The sequence below is a fragment of the Delphinus delphis genome, chromosome 14 (assembly GCF_949987515.2).
Source record: "Delphinus delphis chromosome 14, mDelDel1.2, whole genome shotgun sequence".
NCBI lineage: Eukaryota > Metazoa > Chordata > Mammalia > Artiodactyla > Delphinidae > Delphinus > Delphinus delphis.
The window spans coordinates 41,676,798-41,698,981 of NC_082696.1; the positions used below are offsets into that span (position 1 = coordinate 41,676,798).

General features: G+C 37.2%; 1 protein-coding gene across 1 annotated transcript in view; it reads left to right on the forward strand.

Moving 5' to 3' along the window:
• The first annotated feature begins 1,813 nt into the window (after positions 1-1,813).
• Positions 1,814-22,184, forward strand: part of CEP85L (centrosomal protein 85 like) — a 151,133-nt gene continuing 130,762 nt past the window's right edge. The window contains exon 1 of the mRNA XM_060030554.1: positions 1,814-1,936. Coding sequence (XP_059886537.1) covers positions 1,864-1,936 — 73 coding nt within the window. The 5' untranslated portion in view covers positions 1,814-1,863. The remainder of the gene's footprint in view (positions 1,937-22,184) is intronic.

Consider the following 22,184-nt stretch of genomic DNA (forward strand, 5'->3'; position numbering starts at 1 on the left):
TATATCTGCAATAGTTCATACATTTCTTGGAACTGTGTAGAAAAAGTTTAGTATTTAATAAATGCTATACCTAATATGAGAGTATGGTAAGTATAAATCATGAAAAAAAAAGGATACTTTCATCTGGTTCTATAGCTTCTGATAATTCATTTTAGAATTTACTTTTTTAGCTTTCTTTTTGAACCTATACTATGCATGCGTCATATTACATGAACTAATGTACATTTAAATCACAGAAAGAAACCAGTCACATTTTTTTTTTCATGTTTCTGTCACTTTCTATCCTTAGAAACAGTTGACCCTTGGCCAATTGCTCATGATTTGGAGAAATAAGTGGAACTGTACCCAGGGGACCCTAAATGTAAAACTGCAATCTGATAAATTACAAAACAGCTGTGGTAAGTGATAGGTTATACACCTAGATGTAATTTAACCTCTAAAAGTTTTAAGCAGTATTTCCCAATTACAGGGTGCTTAAATACAAATATGAGGCCTTTGTTAGCAAACATCCAAAACAGGAAAAAGCATCACTGGACTCAAAGCCTGTTGAGGGTTAGGGACCTGCTTTCTGGTTTACCTGATTCATCGGCCATGCGCAGAGCTCGCCTCCTTCTACAGTGCCCGACCAATATTTATTAAATGCACTATTTTGGATCTAAATATTGGAAGGATTATAAATATTGCCCATGAGAAGTAAGATTTAAAAAGAGATTGCTGCATCCTTTTTTCCTTCTCAGGATACCTGCTCCTGTACTATGGGTTCAGGTGAAGGGTGGGAACTGACCAGGCAGAGGAGGAACGTGAAGGTTTAGGGTGTAAGGCAGTTACGCTCCCATTACACACTTTCGTGCCATTTTCACTCCTTTCTGATTGCTTATCTGAAACATTGGGCTACTAGATTAAAATTTACAGCCCCTCCCTGAACCTTCTGGTACTGAGTACCTTGGGGCTTTTCTGCTTTTTTCTGCGCAGGTCTCCGTGTCGTAGATATTTTGGTATCTGTTCTCTCCCCCCACCCCACACCCAGGCATTGAATTTGCGAGTTGAGGAAAATGACTACTTCTCTATCCTCCACAGTGATCTATAAACGATGCTTATGAAATGCATGATGACAACTTTAATCCCAATCTCAAATGAGACTGGGAGTCCCTCAGCCCCTCCCGAGGAAACCTCTTTCATCACAAGCAGTCGTGAAGGGAGGGCAGGTCTTCCACGCCCTTTTCTGAGCTATGCCCTGCAGGCCCTGAGGGATTACCCAAGGTGGGGGGGGAGGGGAACCAAAAGACGAGGCCCGGGGCCAAGTTTCCTCCCTCTCCTCATCTCGCAGGGCGCGGGGATGGGGAAGGAGGGATGCCGCTGGTGTGTCCGAGCGACTATTTGCCACCTGCGGAGAAGAGCGGAATAAAGGTACCCACTGGTACCCGTCCGCAGCCCCGCCCGGCGCCGCGCACGCCGTTTGTAAGCGCCCGATGCCCCGCCCCCACCAGGCCCCGCCCCTCCCCGGCTCGGGTTCGGGCTCCCCCAGCGGAGGCGGGGCGGAGAGAAGCCGCAGCTGCAACTTCGCCTGGAGCCTCTGAGGCTGGGCGCAGCCGGGGACCGAGTCGCCGACATCGCAGAGGCGCCGCTTCCCCGGCCCGGGCCTCAACCGAGCCGGCTCGACCATGGCAGCCGCCGCCGCGGCGAATCCGGCCCCTGCGCTCCCCGCCCGTCGCTGATCGGCCGTTAACCAGCCCGCCCGCTGGTCCCCCCGCCGGTGCCGCAGCGGCCCAGGCTTCGGACAAGTTTCCGCCGCCGGAGGCGAAGGCAGGGAGGACGGACGTGGGGAGTCGGGCGCCCCCGGCCCACTCGGCGCTCCCGCCCGCGATGTGGGGGCGCTTCCTGGCCCCGGAGGCCGGCGGCCGGGACAGCCCCGGCGGAGCCCGCAGCTTCCCGGCGGGTAAGTAACGGGACAGGCCCCCGACTGGGGTGGGGGTCGCGGCCGACCGCGGCGCCTCGGGACCCCGCCAACGCTCCCCTCCCTCCTCAGGCCTGGTTTCCCCCTGGCCGCCCGCCCCCGACGCCGCTCGCCAGCTCGCCAGCCCGGCTTCTTCCCGGCTGCTGACGCCCGGCCCCGCGGGCTGACTTCTGGCGCCCCGCGTCCCCGGCCCTGTCCGCCCTGCATCGCGGCACACGGGCTCGGCGCGGCTCGGTGTCCGGGCCGCTCCTCCTCGGGCCGCAAACCGGGCGCCCCAACTTACAGCTCGCTTGGGCCTCCTCGGGTTAGGCTTTGTTGTGCGTCCTCCTCCCTTTTTCTCGTGGGGTGTGTGGCCGACGTGGGTAACGGGGCTCACGGAGCCCCGGGCGGGAAGGTCGCTGCGACCGTGCTGCAGCGGCGGCGGCGCGGCGCGCGCCAGGGGGACCGGGATCTGCTGCAGCCGCGTCCACACACCCTACTTTAGGGCGCGTTTTGGGGCGGAAGGAGGCTGCTGGTGATGCCTTGGCTGCAAGTGCCCGCCGAGGGGTCCTGCCTCTCACTGCGACCTGGTCACCGCCCAGCAGCCCTCTCTGGAGGACATGTCCTGCCAAAGCCAAGTCGATCTTTGAGCAATAGGGGTGTTAATCCGTTTGCCTGTCCCTGGCCCTTTCAAGGAAAATTGGGGGTTTGCCGCGTTGGGTGTGTGAAGAGAGCTGTTTGTAACGCACAGCCATTTCATGCCTTTTATCACTTAAAAGTTGTGTAGGAGCCGCCAAATTAGGATAAATCGTCCCCTAATTTGTGATATAAAAAATAAGGCTTGGGTTGCCTGTGACAGGTTATCTGACGTTGACGGTTCTTTCACGCACTTTCATCTTAATTGAATTTTGAACCCCCCATGAGAAGCTGCAAGTTATATGGATCATTTATCCAGAAAAAACCGCCATATGTACTTACACAAAGATTTTCCTACAACTTTAGATGCTTCTAGGACTCCTGTTAAGTAACCTTCTTACACAAAATGAGCTCTACTTGTGTAACTGACATTTTGGTATACATTTTCAAAGCTGTTTGAGAAACAAAAAAGCAGAAGCATTTGGAAGTGGTTTTTTGTTGTTAGTATTTTTGCTATTTAAAAAATATCAGGCACAAACTCAGATTTCTATTAAAATTTCAAATAATGCAATTCTGTGATAGTTTAGAAATTTGTGATGTGGGGTTTTTTTTAGATATATATAATTTTGTCATCTTTATTTAGGGTGTAATTGACAAATAGAAATTGTATTGATAGATACATTTAATATGTGCAACTTGGTTTTGATATACACCCCCCCCCCCCCACACACACACATTGTGAAATGATCTCCACACTCAAACTAGTTGACATATCCATCACCTCATAGTTACCGTCTTTTTGTGTCGTGTGTTTGGTGAGAAAACTTTAAGGTCTACCCTCTTAATGCATTTCAAGCATACAATACAGTATTGTTAACTGTAGTAGCATACTGTACGTTAGATCTAGACCTAAAAATGTTAAAATCCAGAGTTAGATTTGAAATCATTCTCTTAAATTTGGTCCTGCTGCAACACTTTTAGAAATAATAGAATTGAACGTAGGCATGAGTTTAGTAAAAAAAAATCATATAAGTAGGAAATTATTTTCTCTGAAATGTATACCATTTGTCCTAAGAAGAGGAGACAGCACTTGAGAGGTTTTTGATGCTCACTGGGTGCTTACAAACTCTGCAATCAAAGTAACTTCAGTGAATGAGAAGGTACTTCATTATCCCTAGAGGCTGGAGGGAATGGTTTCAGTTTATCTGTACATGTCAGAAGCCATCTGTAATGTCTTTGTAACCTAACCTCTTAAACTTTATTTGTAATAATAACATGTTTGAAGGCTTAATATTCCCCAAGCATTGTATCCATTTTTCCATTGTTTTCTATGAAGAAGAAAACATCATAGTGCTTAGAAATTTTTAATTAACTGAAGGAAGGACTTTGAGGTTATATTGTACCCTCTAAACCTTTGTTGTGACAAAGAATATAGTGGAAGAAGATACTTTATAAGTACTACCCAATTTTAATAAATTTGGACAGTATGTCTTTACAACAAATATATTTTATCTAACCTTTGACAGTGATAAACCTTTGGTAAGTCAGGACATGCCTTTCCAATAAAATCTTTTTTTCAGCTATATGCTGAGAATAGATTACTTTTACAAAATAGTGATATAATTATGTTTATTTTCTTCTTGAGCCAAGCAAATCTTCAAAATTTTTTTAGTTTAAAAATTTATACCTTAGATGAAAAACTTGTGTGGTTTCTTTAGCAAATGGGCAGACGGTGAAGGTCAAGATAGTGACCTCTGAATTGGTTCATGTAGGCATTTTTTCTTAGAATTTAAAGGGAATTTATATATTTGAAACACTGTCCAGTATTATCTTTTGACTACCTTGAGTGATTTTAGAGCTTTTCTGAAAGCAGAAGGAACCAGTCTTCTGATTGAATTTATCAGCAATCATTTTGGTTTTGATGGCCTGTGTGAAGACAGATATGTAAATTATTTCTGGTATTTAAATGAGTTTGTCTCAGTAAGTGGGTTAATTCTAGGTGTCCTAAAACTGGTTTGTTTATACAGTTATGTAACTAAAGGGAAAACCAAAGGTAATGTAGAACCAGTGTTCTAAAAAATTGGAGAAAACTTTCTTTTTAAGGTAATAGCAGTTAAAACAAGTGGGACTAATTAGCGTGGTTTGGAAAATACTGAACTTTTGACCTTTTCTTTAGGATTTAATTTTGTTTTGGCTTTACCCACAGTTTTTCAGCTTTACAGAGATAATTGTTATAAATGAAAATAAAATGAATATTTTCTTATATGTCCCTACAAAGATCAAACAAAAGGCCCCTCCCCCTCCTTTTCTTTTTCAATTGGCAAGTGTGGTTAGATAGCTAATTTTAAATAGAACAAATGTTATGTCTTTTATGCATTTGGTTGAGTGCATTTGAGAAGATCCTGTTATTCAAAATGTATAATAGTTTCAAATTTGGATGAAAGATAGATGTATTTCCCTTAGGTTTTAAAAATCTAGTATGATATGGGGATATTTTGAGTACTTAAGTATACTGAATTTGTTCTTTTTTATAAATCATACTTTCAAAATATTAATACATTTAACCGTAAAACATTTGGAGGTAGGATATGATAGTTTTAAAGTGTGCTGAAGAGAAAATGCTATAGAAAATACTTACATGATCTGAAGAAGTGTCATTTGTTCAGTGCCTCAAGCTTTAAATCTGCCTTTTCCTAGTTGATTCCTGGCCATAAGGTGTTTAGTAATGTCATAATGATGGTGGTAGTAACTGGTATGATTACGTCAAATACAAAGTTTTTCTGTGGTTCTGAATTAAATGGACCCAAAAGTACTCTGATAACAATGAAACATAACTCTTCTGCCTAAACTCATTTGGACGTGTTCTTTTATAATAGGCTTTGGGGGATGAGGGGTGAATCTCAACTTTAGTGATGACTTTTGTGAAATGAACCTGATTATTACTGATAGCTTCTTGGCTTGAATGAAGCTGGTAAATTAATCTGAGGCCAGACAGTAAATGGTGAGTTCAGCCTCTGTTGTGAATGTTTCTGTATGTTGAGAACAGAAAGTTTTTACACAGTCTTGAGTTTTCTGACTGGATGAAATGTGTATATTTGTACTCTGAGAAAAAGATGAAGAAATGAAGGCTGTCAGATTTTACTGAGTTATAGCTTAATTAGTTCCTTCAAATTGTATATTAAAAAATGAACAATGTGATCATTTAGATAACTTCTAAAGCTACAATGAAATACTAATTATTGTTACTACTTAAGGATATATATATTTTACACTGGCAAAATAATATTCTACAAAGTGGAATTTATTGTATAAGGTCATTCATTTTAAGAACGGGACTGATCAACATAAAAGAACATCAAATTGCTCTTCATACTAATATTTTACTTGCACTTTCTATTTTTCTTTAATTAAAAAAAATTCATTGTTGTTACCTAGCATAGTGCTTGGCAGGTACATAAGTACTTGGTAAATATGAGTCATTCTTTCAGTAAACATTGTGTGGTAGACATTGTACTAGGTGCTGGGGATACATCATTGAACAAGAAAGGTAGGGTCCCAGCTCTAGGGGAACTTACATTCTAGTAGGGAGGAAACAGTCTGTAAGTAAACTAACAAGATAACTCAGCTGATGTTAAGTACTGTGAAGAAAAGGGAGCTGGTGAGATGGTGTGGATAGAGCTGGGTAGAGAAGGCCTCCCTGAGGAGGTAGCATTGCTCTGAGACCTGAATGATGAGGAGCCAGACATGGGGGCAGGAGTGTCCAGGCAGAGCGTATAGAAACAGCTCCAAGGTGGAAATGAATTAGGGGAGCTTGAGGAATATCAGAGGTCAGTGAGTCTGGAGCACAGTGAGTAGGGATATGAGGTGAGGGAGGCCTGATGTAAGGCATCGTAAGAATTAGTAAGAATTTGGGGTTCTTTTCTGTGTGAGGGGAAGGCAGCTGTGGGTGGGTAGGGGAGATGACTGTTCATTCTTTCGCTCAGCACACTGAGTGCTACTGTGAGGCAAACCTCGTTCTGTGTTCTGTGTCCTGGGGAGATGAAGTAGATATCCCTGTCCTTGGTGTTTATAGATCACTCCTGGCTGTTTTGTGGGGGGAGAAATCGTGGCGCAGTGGGGGAAAGATTGGCAGTAGGGAAGCCGGTTAATAGGTCATTGCGGTGATTGGGTGAGAGATGATGGCTTGGATCAGAGTGGTAAGATCGGATTGGAGAGAACAGAATGGGTCTGGAATATACTCGAGAAATAAAGCTGACAGGATTTACTGATGGTTTGGGGGTGGTAAATGAAGGAAGGAGGAATCAAAGACGATGTCTTAGTTGGGGCTTCAGTAATTATAATGGATGGCGGTGCCATTTTCTGAGGTGTGGAGGAATGTGAGGAAGATAAGTGGAATTAAGGGTCCTGTTTTAGCCGTGTGGCGTTTGAGATGCATTTTAGAGGTTCAGGTGAGAAGTTGGGTATACAAGTCTGCATCTCAGTGGGGAGATGGGAAGGTGGAGGTAGGGATTTTAAGAGTTAGCTGTGTCTAAATGATGTCTAAACGTGATCACATAGAGTATGGAGAAGGCAGCAGAGGTTACCGTCTTCTGGTCAGATAGAGGAGGAGGAGCCATCCAAAGAGACTGAGAAGGAGCAGCCAGTGAAGTAGGAGTGCACCCAGCAGGATGTGGTGTTCCAGAGGAGAGGAGACTGAGGAAGGAGTCTTCACCACCAGAGCCGCATGCTTCCAAGAGGCCATGTAAGACGAGACAGAAGAGGATGGACCAGTGCCACTGCATACTTCCAGTGAGAGACTTAAAAAGTTAGAACTAGTAGGGATTAAAGACTCTCTAATCGAGTCTGCACATTTTATTACATAGAATTGGTCCACAAGTTCTCAGTGAGTGTTTGGGTTGCTTTCTTTGCCCTTACCACCTCTCAAGCTAGGGCGACCAACTATCTGGGTTTGCCTGGGACATTCAGTTTTAAAACTAGCGGTGGTGTCTCCTGGGATGCCTTACATTGAACAGTCACTGAGTCTTGACTATAGGATTCTGCCTAGGGCATCTGAACTGGTGTAAGGTTTTAAATTACTTTAAAGATAGTAGATTCAAGATCAGGAACTTTGTTTTATGCCCTCTTTACATAGTAGATGTCTTCATTGCTTTATTGATGCTGTTTTAACACTAAAAGTTCAGAGTTCTGAAGTGAACTCTAGTTTTTAGTTAACCTTCTGAAAGAGAATGGGATGAAAAATTTGGACTACATTTCATGTAAAGTTTAAAGTTTTCTATGAGGTGCTTTCACTGTCTTGTAGAGGCAGATATTGTGTGTTTATTGATCATAATCAATATACATTGCTTTGTCATGACATTACTGAAGCTTTTTCATTAATTCTGAGCATCCCATCTCATTTTAGGAATAATGTACTGAAAAGTTTAACTAGAAGTTAAGTTTTTAAATTAGGGGGTGTTATTTATAAATTTTCTCAAAACTTTATTTTGGAGTGTTTTAAAACTAAAGTTTTGTTTTCATTTTGGCATTTAAATGTATTATGTAAAGCACTTAGGCTCCTAAGTATCAGAAAACAAAAGGCTAATTGAGAAATAATGAGCTTACTGTGTTTTCTTTGGAGGTCAGTGGCTATGTGAATTTTCATTAGGTCTTAACAACTTTATTTAGGAATGTTTATTTTTATTGGGGCTTTTATTTCCTCCTGGGCTGATGATCCTTCTTAAGTTTGGACATAATTTGCTACCATGTAGAATATTTTCTCTATTAATTGATATTGTGAAATAGTTATATTCAAAGACAAAGGTAAACCCCTCTGGAATACGACTTGTTATACTCCCTCACATTTGTAGTGGTTTTATTAAAAAAACCTCTTATTAGTTTTTATCATACCTCATTTTTTTCCAGTTTATAAACAGAAACAAAGGCTTATGAGAGACTAAATTAAATATGTGGCCCTCATTCCAAATAGCTACCAAAATACTCTTTTGAATACAGCATTTCATGTAACCAGAGTATAAGATAGGAATCTTTGGCCTCTCCACATATTGAAATCAACAGGCACATGATTTTTTTCGTAGAAGGAGATGGTCTTACCTTTGTTGGTTGCTACCCTGATGCTCTTGAGTTCCTTGTTTTATATCATGAGTGAATATTACTGGTTTGAATTCATACTTTTTATGTGAAAGGTGAACCACTTATTTATCCATCTGATCATTGTTCTTAATTGAGTTAATTTTAACCTCCACCTGAACCAACCTAGTTTAAAACTGTTCCTTGTTATACTCAAATTGAATGTAAGGACATTTAGAATCACATCTGAAGACTATAGTCTTATACCTTTTGTGGTAATATTTTTTTAAATTATTTTTATTAATTTTAGTAATAATAGTACTAATAAGTAGTTTTAATAGGAATAGTTAATGAACTTCCAGATTTATTTTTTATATTTAGAAAGCAAAGAATACTAGGTGTTGATTACTTAAAATTCGATTTAAATCCTTAAGTGCAAGAAAGCCAATTAACTTAGATTGAGGTAGATTTTTTTCCAGTTTGATTGAGGTGTAATTGATATATAACATTGTATTAGTTTAAGGTGTACAATATAATGACTTGCTGTATGTATATATTGCAAAATGATTACCATAATGAGTTTAGTTAATGTCCATCACCACACATAGTTATGTTTTTTTTCTTGTGATGAGAACTTTAAAGATTTACTAATTTTAGTAACTTTTAGATATACAGTATAGTATTGTTAACTATAGTCGCCATGCTGTACATTATATCCACAAACTTATTTATCTTATACCTGGAAGTTTGTACTTTTGGACCACCTTCACCTGTTTCAAACCCCCACCCTCCCACCACCTGCCCCCGGAAGCCACAGGTCAGTTCCCTGTCTCTATGAGTTTGTTTGTTTTTAGATTCTACATATAAATGAGATCATACAGTATTTGTCTTTCTCTGGCATATTTCGTTTACTGTAATGCCCTCAAGGTCCATTCATGTTACAACAGGATTTTCTTCTTTTTATGACTGAATAATATTCCATTCTGTACAAATGCATTTTTTTTAGTCATCCATCTGTTGATGGACCCTTAGGTTGTTTCTGTGTTTTGGCTGTTGTAAATAGTGCAACAGTGAACATGGGGGATGCAGGTATCCCTTTGAGATAGTGATTTCATTTCTTTTGGGTATATACCTGGAAGTGGGATTGCTGGATCCTGTGGTAGTTCTATTTTTAGTTTCTTGAGTAACCTCTGTACTGTTTTACGGTGGCTGCACCAATTTACATGCTCACCAGTAGTGTACAAGTTTTCTCTTTTCTCCACATTCTTGCAAACACTTGTTATTTCTTGTCTTTTTAACAATAGCCATTCTAACAGGTATGAGGTGCTATCTCAGTGGTTTTGATTTGCGTTTCACTGCTAATTAGTGATGTGGAGCACCTTTTCATGTACCTGTTGCCGTTTGTATGTCTTCTTTGGAGAAATGTTTTTTCAGTTCCTCTCCCCATTTTTTAATCAGATTGTTCTTTTTCTATTGAGTTGTATCATTTACTTCTACATTTTGGCTATTAACCCCTTATAAGATAGATGACTTGCAAATATTTTCTCCTATTCAGCAGATCGCCTTTTCATTTTGTTGATGGTTTCCTTTGCTGTGCAGAAGTTTTTTAGTTTGATGTAGTGTACTTTTTATTTTTACTTTTTGTTGCCTTTGCTTTTGGTGTCAAATCCAAAAAAATCATTGCCAAGATTGATGTCAAGGAGCTTACCCCTGTATTTTCTTCTAGGAGTTTTACAGTTTCAAGTCTTACATTTTTAACCCATTGAGTGATTTTCATGTATGGTGTAAGATGAGGTCCAGTTTCATTCTTTTGCATGTGGTTGTCCAGTTTTCTCAGTTCCATTTATTGAAGAGACTATTTCTGGGCCCTTTATTCTGTTCCATTGATCTATTGTGTCTGTTTTTATGCCTGGCACTTTAAAAAATATCTTTACATATTAATTCATTTAATTATCACAACAGCCCTATAGGATAGATACTATAATTTTTTTTCTCTTCTTACATATGAAGAAACTGAGGCACAGATTGGCTAAGTGACTTACTCAAGATCTCACTGCTTATAAGAGTGGTACAGAACTTGAACCCAGGCAGTCTAGTTTCATAGTCCATATTCTTTTCCACTAAGCTATACTGTTAATTCTATAATTAAAGAAAAGTTAAAACTATTGGAGTCACTTACCCTAGAGATAAACAGTACTGAAATGAAGTAGAAGAGTAGGATGAATAACATAAATATCTCTATATTATGTTTCTTTCACTTTAGCTAGGTATTTTCCAGTGTAGTACAAGATTTTCTGTTTTTGTTTTCCTGATTACTATTAATGTGAGTATTTTTCTTGTGTTTTAATGTTCTGTTTTTTGGTGCCTTTTGACGCTATTGAAAATTGTTTTCCCACATTTATTAGGAATTTTGGCCAACAGCCTTTCAAATCACTTATAATTATTAGTGATTTATTGTTTTGTTTGTTTGTTTTTATCTGCATTGGAAAATATTTACTGATCTTTAAATAGATACTTAAATGCAAACTGGCTCAAGGGATAGTTTAAAATCTCCTGGATTTTAAAACAAACAGACAACAACCAAAAACAAAATGAAACACAAAAACACCCTGTTTTAATCCTTCTAAAACAAAGACTATTTTTAAGATCTAATTATAAAGCTTCCAAAATTTTAATTTTATGCCAGGAACATTTATTGGGTACCCAGTAGTTATAATGACTACATTTATTGAGACCCTGTCTTAACTGTGCAGCTCTGTGCTAGAGACTAAAAATGTTGCCTTTTGGTGAGGAAGAAGTAAGTCATATACATATGGGTTAATATAATTTAGTAAATGCTGTTATGGTATTTTGAGTGATATATTGGGAGAGCACAAAGTAGTAGTTATTTTAATACCACCTGGAGAAATCAGAGAAAACATTTAGAGCAAGTTAATCCGGAATCAGGACTCTTAAAGAAGAGAGAGAAGAGAAATAGCTTGGAGTCAATGAAAGAACCTGATCTGTTTGGAGGCAGTGGTTAGGTATGTGCAGCTACAGAGTGTAGAGGAGCTGATGTGGGAGGGGTAGGATTGTAAACTCTTAGAAAATGAGGTTGCCAGTTGAAGAACTTTGCCAAAGTTAAGGAATTTGAGTTTTAAGCAAAAGAATGACGTAAATATATTTTCTGATAGTAGGGTAGAGGCTGGCTTGGGCAGAGTTACTCCAGCAGGACATCTGTGCAGCAGTTCAGCCAAAAGACATATGATCTGTGACAGTGGGAAGAAGAGGAGAGAACTAATTCAGTGAATACTTCTGAAATGGACTGAAGAGTTTCAGAAATGGATTAGGTGTATGAGTTAAGGAAAAGAGATTTTTGTTGTTGTATTCCCTGCATTTATTTCTTTTTAACTTGGTTTCTATTGATAGAATTGGGGCAGTTTGAAGGCTACTGTTCTGAACTTTGAGGAGAAGTACTTGTTAACATTTCAGAGATGTTATATTGTGAGATTTGTGTATCTTATGTCAAATAAGGGTAAATATGATTTGATATTTTCTTTTTTTTTCTGTTTTATTTTATTAAAAAAGGTTGGTCTCAGTGCACTGAATGGGTGATAACCTGCATTTTAAAAGACACCGTAATTTGTATTCATAGTTTGTATTGTACATTCAGCTTTTTATTTACAACTATAAATCTGCTTTGTCAATGGTGTTGTTTATTTTTTTGGCTTAGCATTGTCATTTTAAAAATTCAATAAGATTAGTTCTTGTAAGTGCATTTACAATTATGTTAGCATATTGTGGAAGACTTGATGTTGTATGCATTTTTGCTTCCAATTTAGAAAAAAGCTTCAGAAATAAAATAAAATATAATAGGTTACTTATTCATTTGATGCTAATCTTCCTGTTTTTCCAATGTGAGAAATATTAGTAATTATTAAATAAGTTATCCCTGGGCGTTCAGTATTCTATTTAAAATTATTGAAATTGGTATTAAAAAGTGTAATGTATTGCCTTCCAAAGAGAAGTCCCAATGTATGGTGTCTTGGGAATCTTTGCTGTTCTTGCAGAAATGCATCTTTGTTCTAGAGAGAGCGGATTCTACACAGTCATTCAGTTGCTCTAATATGATAGGACCTAGGTAATACTTTATTTCAGAGATCACTGAGCCTTAAAGTTTGTTTTTTTTTACATACCTAGAAATTGAGTAATTCCCTTTTAGTAGTGTAGTCTTATAACTATTGTGTGAGAAAATTTTCCTTGTATCACCTGGTAAACATATTCGTGTCTAATTCTGACTGCTTTGTGATTCTGGATTATGTTGAATAGAGACACGCCATGTCATTCTTCTCAGATTGAATTCATTCAATCTAAATGAAAGATTAGAATGTTATTTCAATCATGACATTTTGTTAATTATCTTCAGTGTTCTAGGCACATAAAATATTTGATCTTTTTAAGAAAGTAGTAGTTATATTTAAAGGTTAAGACAAATGTGAATTCAGGCTAGAGGAGATCACCTTCTAGAGATAATTTCGTCATTTTGGGAAACCTGAATGAACTGCCTATTCCTTTAAAAGGAAAAGTTTAGCATAAATAAGATCATTGTGATACCATCATAAGCAAATTAAAATGTCTTACTGATTTAAAAGAATAAGATGCTGTTCTGAATAGGACATGTTTTCCCCATTGATTGATCGAATGATTTGTCTGATGTGATTGGACTTATTATATGCTTCCTTCTTCTAGAGTTCTTTTGATGAGGATACCTTCCTAGAAAAAGGACTGCACTGGTCTTTTGTCAAAGTATATGAGTTGCTGTGTTTCCCCGGTAGACTCTCCTACAGCTTTAAAAAGCTTCATAATTTTTTTCTTCTACTGGACTAAATTAATTGTGATATTGAAACAGACTTGTAGCTATTAACCAAAACAAAGAACCAGTCTGTTCTAAGTTCTTTACTTTGAAGAAATTTTTTTCCTTTTAAGTGTATAAATATAATTCATTTTGTGAACATTAATTTGTAGTTTTGAATTTTTAAACATTTAAAAAAAGTTAAGGTAGTTTGATGTGTTAGAATGTACGCATTTTGTTCCAAACTAGGCCAAGTAAGTTGTATACCCATTTCCCAGAAAACATATCTCCAAAGACTTTCATTAATAGTTACTTAGAACAGGTATAGAATAACTAAGAGGTACTTAATAAGTAAACTATTTGGTTTATTAGTGGTGGGGTTTAAGGATTAAAAAAATAAAGCTTATTTTTCTGATTATTAAAGTAATAATACAAAGCATAAAAGTCAAAGAAATTACCAGTAATCTTACCATCTAGGGAAAACCACAGGTAGTATTTTGATGTATTTCTTTCCAGTTGCTTTATGCAGTTTTTTTTGTTTGTTTGAATGTTTACTGTGTGCTGGCTGCAGCACTGAGTAAGATCTGGAACACATGGTCCTTGCCCTCAATGACTATTACTACAGTCTAGAAGGAGGACAGATACAGGTACAGATAACTTCAGTTTGATATGGTGAGTGCTAAGCTAGAAACAGGCAAAAAAAGAGTTCAGAGAATTCCTAGACAATATGAAATCTGAGGTTGTTTGTGAACTTCTGATTTATTAAATTTTATGTCATACTTAGATTGACAATATAAACATTTTATACTTTTAGGTCTTCACTATTTTAATGGCCAAAATTGTGTTCCCTTCTCCCTTTTGGTTTATTTGTAACAGTTCCTTATTAGAAATAACGCTTAAGGAACATTCTATAGCCCCATTGTCCCAAATGTTGGATTCTTTTTTTTTAAATTTAGCTTTATTGAGGTATAATTGATAAATAAAATTGTAATGTATTAAAGTGTAAATGTGATGTTTTGATACATATATACATTGAGAAAGGATTCTCATTAGAGTTGGTTAACACATCCATCACCTCACATAATTCCTTTTTTTTTTTAGTTGAGAACACTTTAAGTTTTATTCTCTTAGCAAATTTCAAGTATACAAAACTGTTGTTAACTATAGTCATTATATTCTACATTAGATGCTAAGACTTAGCATAATATTCTATTGTGTGTGTTTTTGTGTGTGTGTGTGTGTGTGTGTGTGTGTGTGTGTGTGTCTTTGGAAAAATATCTATTCAGGCCCTTTGGCCATAGTTTATTTGGGTGTTTTTTTGCTGTTGAGTTGTTCTTTATATATTTTGTATATTAATCCCTTATTGGATATATGGTTTGCAAATATTTCTCCCATTCTATAGGTTGCCTTTTCTTTTCTTTTTTCTTTTATTTCTTTCTTTCCTTTCTTTCTTCCTTCGTTCGTTCCTTCCTTCCTTTCTTTCTTTCGTTTCTTTTTATGATGATTTTCCTTGCTATTCAAAAGCTTTTTAGTTTGATATAGTACCATTGGTTTATTTTTGCTGTTGGTGTCAAAATCCAAAAAAAATCATTGCAAGATCAATGTTAAGGAGCATACCTGTATGTTTTCTTCTAGGAGTTTTATGGTTTCAGGTCTTATGTTCAAATCTTTAATCCATTTTGAGTTCATTTTTGTGTATCGTGTAAGATAGGGGAACAGTTTCATTCTTTTGCCTTTGGCTATCCCGTTTTCCTAACACCATTTATCCTTTCCCTTTCGTATATTCTTGGATCCTTGATAGTAAATTAACTCACTGTGTATGCATGGGTTTATTTCTGTGCTCTCTGTTCCATTCCAGTGATCTCTGAGTCTTTATTTAGTGACAATACTGTTTTAATTGCTATAGCTTTATAGTATAGTTTGAAATCAGGATGTTTGATGCTTCCAGCTTTGTTCTTTTTCAGAATTGATTTGGCCATTCAAGGTCTTTTGTGGTTCTATACAAATTTTAGCATTGTTTTTTCTATTTCTGTGAAAAATACCATTGAAATTTTTATAGGGATTGCATTGAATCTGTGGCTTACTTTGGGTAGTATGGACATTTTAACAATATTCTTCCAATTTGTGAGCATGAAATATCTTTCCATTTATTTGTGTCTTCTTCAGTTTCTTTCATCTCAAGGTATTATAGTTTTTGATGTGTGGATATTTTACTTCCTTGGTTTAATTTACTTCTTAGTCTTCTTTTCAATGCAATTGTAAATGGATTGTTTTCTTAATATGTCTTTTCAATAGTTTGTTGTTAGTATATAGAAACATAACTGATTTTTATGTATTGATTTTTGTATTCTGTAACTTTACTGAATTTGCTGATTAGTTCTAACAGTTTTTTGGTGGTTTTCCATATATAGTATGTCATATGCAAATAGAGACAGTTTTACTGCTTCCTTTCCAATTTGGATACCTTTTATTTCTTTTTCTTATCTAATTGCTCTGGCTAGGACTTCCAGTACTTCATTAAGTAAAAGTGGTGAGAGTAGGTATCCTTGTCTTGTTCCTGATCTTGTTCCTCAGCTTTTTCACTGTTGAGTATGATGTTAACTGTGGGCTAGTCATATATGGGCTTTATTGTGTTGAGTTATGTTCCCTCTGTACCCAGTTTGTTGAGAGTTTTATCTTGAAAGGATGTTGAATTTTATCAAATACTTTTCCTACATCTTTTGAGTTTATATGATGTCTATGCTTTATGTTGTTGATGTGGTATATCACATTTATTGATTTGCATATGTTGAACCATTCTTGCATCCCTGGAATGAATCCCATTTGATTATGGTGTATGGTCCTTTTGATGTGCTGTTAAATTAGGTTTGCTAATATTTTGTTGAGGATTTTTGTATCTATGTTATTAGGGATATTAGCCTGTGATTTTCTTGTAGTGTCCTTGTCTGGGTAATGTAGTGTCCAGTATAGGGTAGTGATGGCTTCTTAAAAAGAGTTTGGAATTATTCTCTCCCTTTCCATTTTTTAGAAGAGTTTGAGAAGGATTGGTATTAATTCTTTAAATGTTTGGTAGGATTCATTCCCTGGTGAAGCCATTTGGTCCTGGACATATCTTTGTTGAAAGGTTTTTGATTATTGATTCAATATCTGTACTAGTAATTGATCTGTTCAGACTTTCTTTGTCTTCATGATTTAGTCTTGGTAGGTTGTATGTTTCTAGGAATTTATTCATTTCTTCTAGGTTGGCCAATTTGTTGGCTTATGATTGTTCATAGCAGTTTCTTATGATCCTTTGTATTTTTGTGTGAGCAGTTGTAATGTCACCTTTCTTATTTTATTTGAGACTTTTTTTTCCCGTAGTCATTCAGGCTTGTCAGTTTTGTTTATCTTTTCAAAATAGCTTTAGTTTCATTGATCTTTTCAGTTGTCTTTTTAATCTATATTTCATTTATTTCCACTCTGATTCTTCTTATTTCCTTCCTTCTTTAAACTTTTTTTTTTTTTTAGCGTCACCACGCAGCTTGCAGTATCTCAATTCCCTGATCAGAGACTGAACCCGGGCCACGGCAGTGAAAGCCCGGAATCCTAAATTAGTTCCTTCCTTCTACTAAGTTTGGGGTTAGTTTGTTCTTTTTCTAGTTCCTTAAGGTGTAAAGTTAGATTGTTCATTTGAGCTTTCTTAATGTTGGCATTTATCACTACAAACTTCCCTCTTAGAACTGCTTTTGCATTCCGTAAGTTTTGTTATGTTGTGTTTCCATCATTTGTCTCAAGATATTTTTTGATTTCCCTTTTGATTTCTTTTTTGACCCATTGGTGGTTTAGGAGCATGTTGTTTAAGCACCACATATTTGCGAATTTTCTGTTTTCTTCTTTTAATTGATTTATTTCATACCATTGTCATTGGAAAAGATGGCTGGATATGGTGTAAATCTTCTTAAATGTAGTAAGACTTATTTTGTGTCATAAGACATGATCTGTCTTGGAGAATGTTTCATGTGCACTTGAGAAAAGAAATGTGTATTTATATTCTTTTTCTATCTCTATATATCTGTAGGAAGAGATTTATTGTAAAGAATTTGTTCATGTGATTATGGAGGCTGGTAAGACCCAAGGTCTGCTGTGTGAGTCAGCAAGCTGGAGACCCAGGGGAGTCAATGGTTTAGTTTCAAATTGAATTTGAAGGCCTGAGAACCAGGAGAGCTGATGTTGGAGTTTTATTCTGAAGGCTGACAGGCCTGAGACCCAGGAAGAGCTGATGTTTCACTTCCAGTCCAAAGACAGGGAAAAGCCATTGTTCTATTTTGAAGGCCTTTAGGCAGGAAGAATTCTCTCTTTATTGGGGGTGGGTCAACCTTTTGTTCCATTCAGACCTTCAGCTGGTTTGATGAGGCCCATCCACATATGGAGGGCAATCTGCTTTACTCAGTCTACCAATTTAAATATTAATCTCACCTAAAAATAGCCTCACAGAAACGTGCAGAATGTTTGACCCAGTATCTGGCCACCCCATGGTCCAGTTATGTTGACACATAAAATTAATCATCATACTATGTTTGATGTTGTCTAAGAGTTTTGAACCATACAGGGGAATTCCCTGGCAATCAGGTGGTTAGGACTCTGTGCTCTCACTGCCGAGGGCCTGGGTTCAATCCGTGGTTGGGGAACTAAGATCTCACAAGCCACACCTTGTGGCCCAAAAAATAAATAAATAAACCATACAGGTCAACTTGTTATCGAGTTCAAGCTCGTACTGCTCATTGCACAACAGGCTGTTAAATCGAGAGATGAGCTGTCGGGGCAAGGAATAGTGACTTTATTTGGAAAGCCAGCAAACTGAGAAGATGGTGGGCTCATGCATCAAAGAACCATCTTGCCTGAGTTAGAATTCAGGCTTCTTTTATACTAAAAGGGGAGGGAGTAAAGTCAAACATTTTCTGGTTCCGGTCAGCCTCCGGAGGGGATGTGTTAATTTCTTCCTCCCTGTAGTCATTCACAGGTGGGCCTGGTCAGGATGTTTCTCGCGTGAGCTAAACAGAGGTATTTCACCTTAATGCTCACTACCTGGGAGGCAGGTTTCCCAGAGATGGGCCATTATGTATAATTTAAGCTTATAGGAAACATCCCTTTAGTGATTAACTTGTAATAGAATGCAAAAGTTTCTTCCTTATTACAAACCGAGACTGTTTATTCTGGAAAAAGAAATCCAAAAAAGTTGTTGGTGTTGGTAGTCCTCAGATAACTTCAGTAATGCTCCGATGAATTTTCAGATTTAGAGCAGCAGGACTTGCTGGTATGTGCTCTAGGATGAACTAGAATTTCTTCTGAATAAAGGAATGAATTAACATGCTGGCTGAAGTTACTCATTTTGAGTCAGCTGGATTTTAGAGAATATTTATCTATTAGAATAAATTTTTACTCTCGATCAGGGGTCTGCAAACTAGGGCCCATGGATCAAATCTAGCTTGTCATCCGTTTTTATAAATAAAGTTTTATTGCAACACAGTCATACCCATTCTGTTGTCTACTGCTGCCTTTACCACAATGGTGACAGAGTTGGATAGTTTTGATAGAAATCAAATGGCTTGCAAAGGTGAAAATACTTACTGTCTGACCTTCAGAAAACTTCAGAAAAAGTTTTGTTGAGCCGTTCTTCCTGGTAATAGTTAATGATTTAAGACTAATTATTGAAAATCTTCCTAGCTTCTGGTAATAACACCATATCATTATCAGTGTTTTTTTTCTTTCTTTCTTCTTTTACCACCCCGTTACTGGTGTGTATGTGTGTGTGGGGGGGGCTGGGGGGGTGGGGGGGATTATATCTTTTTATCTACAAATGGTTTCCTTGGGCCAAGATTTGGTAACAATAAATGGGGTGGAGGTGTTGTGGCCTAAACATGTAATACTACTTTATACTGCTCAAGATGGTTATATTGTCTAAAAGCAAGAGTTTTTACTTTATTTCAGTGGTTTTATGCAGTTTTTGTAAAATTGTTAACCAGGAATCTGTTGAATTTACATATCTTGCTCTATAGCTGGTTCCTTTCAGAATCAAATGTTGATGTAATCTGCAAATCAATATAAGTAATTTTCAGTATTTTTCCCCGGAAGATGATAGTGTATAATCATCATCATCATCGTCGCCATCATCCCTAGTGATAGAGTAAATGTTCTGTAATGTATTTGTTCCTTTAGTAAAACATTGTAGTCAATGTTGACATTTAGACGTAGAGCTCCCTGAAAGCTCCTTTTTCCATATATGTAAATGTACAATCTCTTCCCTAACCATGGAATCATACTATATATGTAGTGATATAAATGCTTTGCTCCCACACATACTTAATATTTTGAATGTCACTACATGTTAAAAAAAAAAGGTCAGTAAAATTATTTTTAGCACTTGAAGATTATCAACTAACTTACATATTTTGTTTCTAGGCATTTATTTTTATTATTAAAGTACTGTCCTTGTGCTTATATATTTTTATACTTCTCTATTACTTCTTTATAAAAATTCCTAGTAGGAGGTCTTATGTTGAAATTTAGGTACATGTTGAAATTTAGATACCTGTTTCCAGATGCCCTAATTTAGAAAGGTTCTATCAGTTTATATACCTACAAAAGTATGTGAACTTTCCCTGCACTTTGTTTGACATTGGTATTTCAAATATTTGCCAGTGGTATTTAATGTTATAGATAATTTAAAAATCTAAAAATAAAAACATTGTTGTCTTTTTCATTTCTCTCATTATTAGTAAGGTTGGACATCTTTTCATATCTTTATTTGCCATTTCCATGTACTACCAGCCTATTTATGTTGTTTTCTGAGTATTCCTTAAAAAATTTCTCCAGTTAATAGGTTTGCACTTGGGAGAGAAAGTAGTGGGCAGGTTGCCCTTTTTGATAATGGTTTAGATAGGACTTTGAGTTGATTTAAAGGAATATTACCTGAGGAGCTGTTTAAAGAAAATATCTTTGGTGCAGATTATAGACAAATCAGAGTTAGAGCAGATCTGGTGACAGAATGCCTTCACCTGGTGCTTTAATGTGTGAGTGCTTAGATGAATTAAGATAAGTCCCATTCTGAGATAGGTCTAGAATCTACAAAGTTTTAGGTGGTTGTTCTAGACCTCAAAGCTGGTAGAAGTGTTTCTTTGGCCACTATTTTTTAAGCTTGAGTTAATTTAAATGTATATGACTTTTAAGGCTGCTTGTATACTTCATAGATAGATCTATAAAACTCAAACTTAATTTATAAATTATATTATAAATAGAAATGAAAGATAATAATAATTTGGCATAATGTTTTATTAGAACTAGAACTTTAATGTTGGGGTTAATATGGTAGAAAATAGCTTCAGGTCTGGTTTTATTATTTTTTTAAAACAATTTAATATTTATTTATTTATTTGGTTGCACCAGGTCTTAGTTGTGGCAGGCGGGCTCCTTAGTTGTGGCATGCTAACTCTTAGTTACAGCATGCATGTGGCATCTCGTTCCCTGACCAGGCATCAAACCCCGGCCCCCAGCATTGGGAGCGTGGAATCTTAAGCACTGCACCATCAGGGAAGTCCCTGGTTTTATTATTAATCTCTTTATATATTTTGATATTAATAAAGAGAATGACTGTTCCTAAGTGTGGTAAAAATGATGTAATTACTTTTGTGGATGTGTTTGTCATTTTGTGATTCTTATGTTTATTAAACTGCTAGAAAGCTCTCCTTGCATGCCAATTTCAGTAGCGTGTAACGTGCTAATTCTGTAATGGTGTTTTGTTTCACATCATGATGTTAAGTGGCCAGTCATTTCTGCTTTACTTAGAAGCAACTGCAATTGCAAACATAAAACCCAAATGGGAGTATTATAATTATGTGAAAATATCTGCTTTAAGGTAGCTATTCACATCATCTATAATATGCTTATTAATTTTCAAGGGTATAATTGAATTGAAGGCTCAAAATTCTTGTACAGAGCTTGTTAACTCCCACAAATAAGTCTACAGGCTTCAATTTTAGAGCCACTGTGTTAACCGTTGATAAAAACATGTGCTACTATAGCTTTGTATAAAATTCAAGATTTAAAATTGCTTGTCCTTTATTTCTGCACCTAATTTTTATGAACTTGTAATTAAAAGTTCACAGAGTGGCATTGGTCCCTGGGTATGTGTGTGTGTGTGTGTGTGTGTGTGTATATATATATATATATATATATATTTTTTTTTTTTTTTTTTTTTTTTGAGGTACGTGGGCTTCTCACTGTTGTGGCCTCTCCCGTTGTGGAGCACAGGCTCCGGACGCGCAGGCTCAGCAGCCATGGCTCACGGGCCCAGCCGCTCCGCGGCATGTGGGATCTTCCCGGCCTGGGGCACGAACCTGTGTCCCCTGCATCAGCAGGTGGACTCTAAACCACTGCGCCACCAGGGAAGCCCCATGGGTATATTTCGAGTGGCATTGTAGACAGTAAAAGAATGAAGTGAGCAAAAACATAAAATGATGGATAAATCAGAAAAAGACAAATGGAAGTTAAGTAAAAATGGACAACGTAAGTGAAAATAAAGATTATAAGAGAACACTGAAAAGTGATACATTAGCTAAACAATGAAGATTTAATGTAACTCAAAAGGGAAAATTAAACAAAGAGCCAGGAAGATGCTCTGGTGTTAAACTTTTATCAAAAGATAACTGAAGAAATAAAATCAATTAAAATAATGCAAAAGAA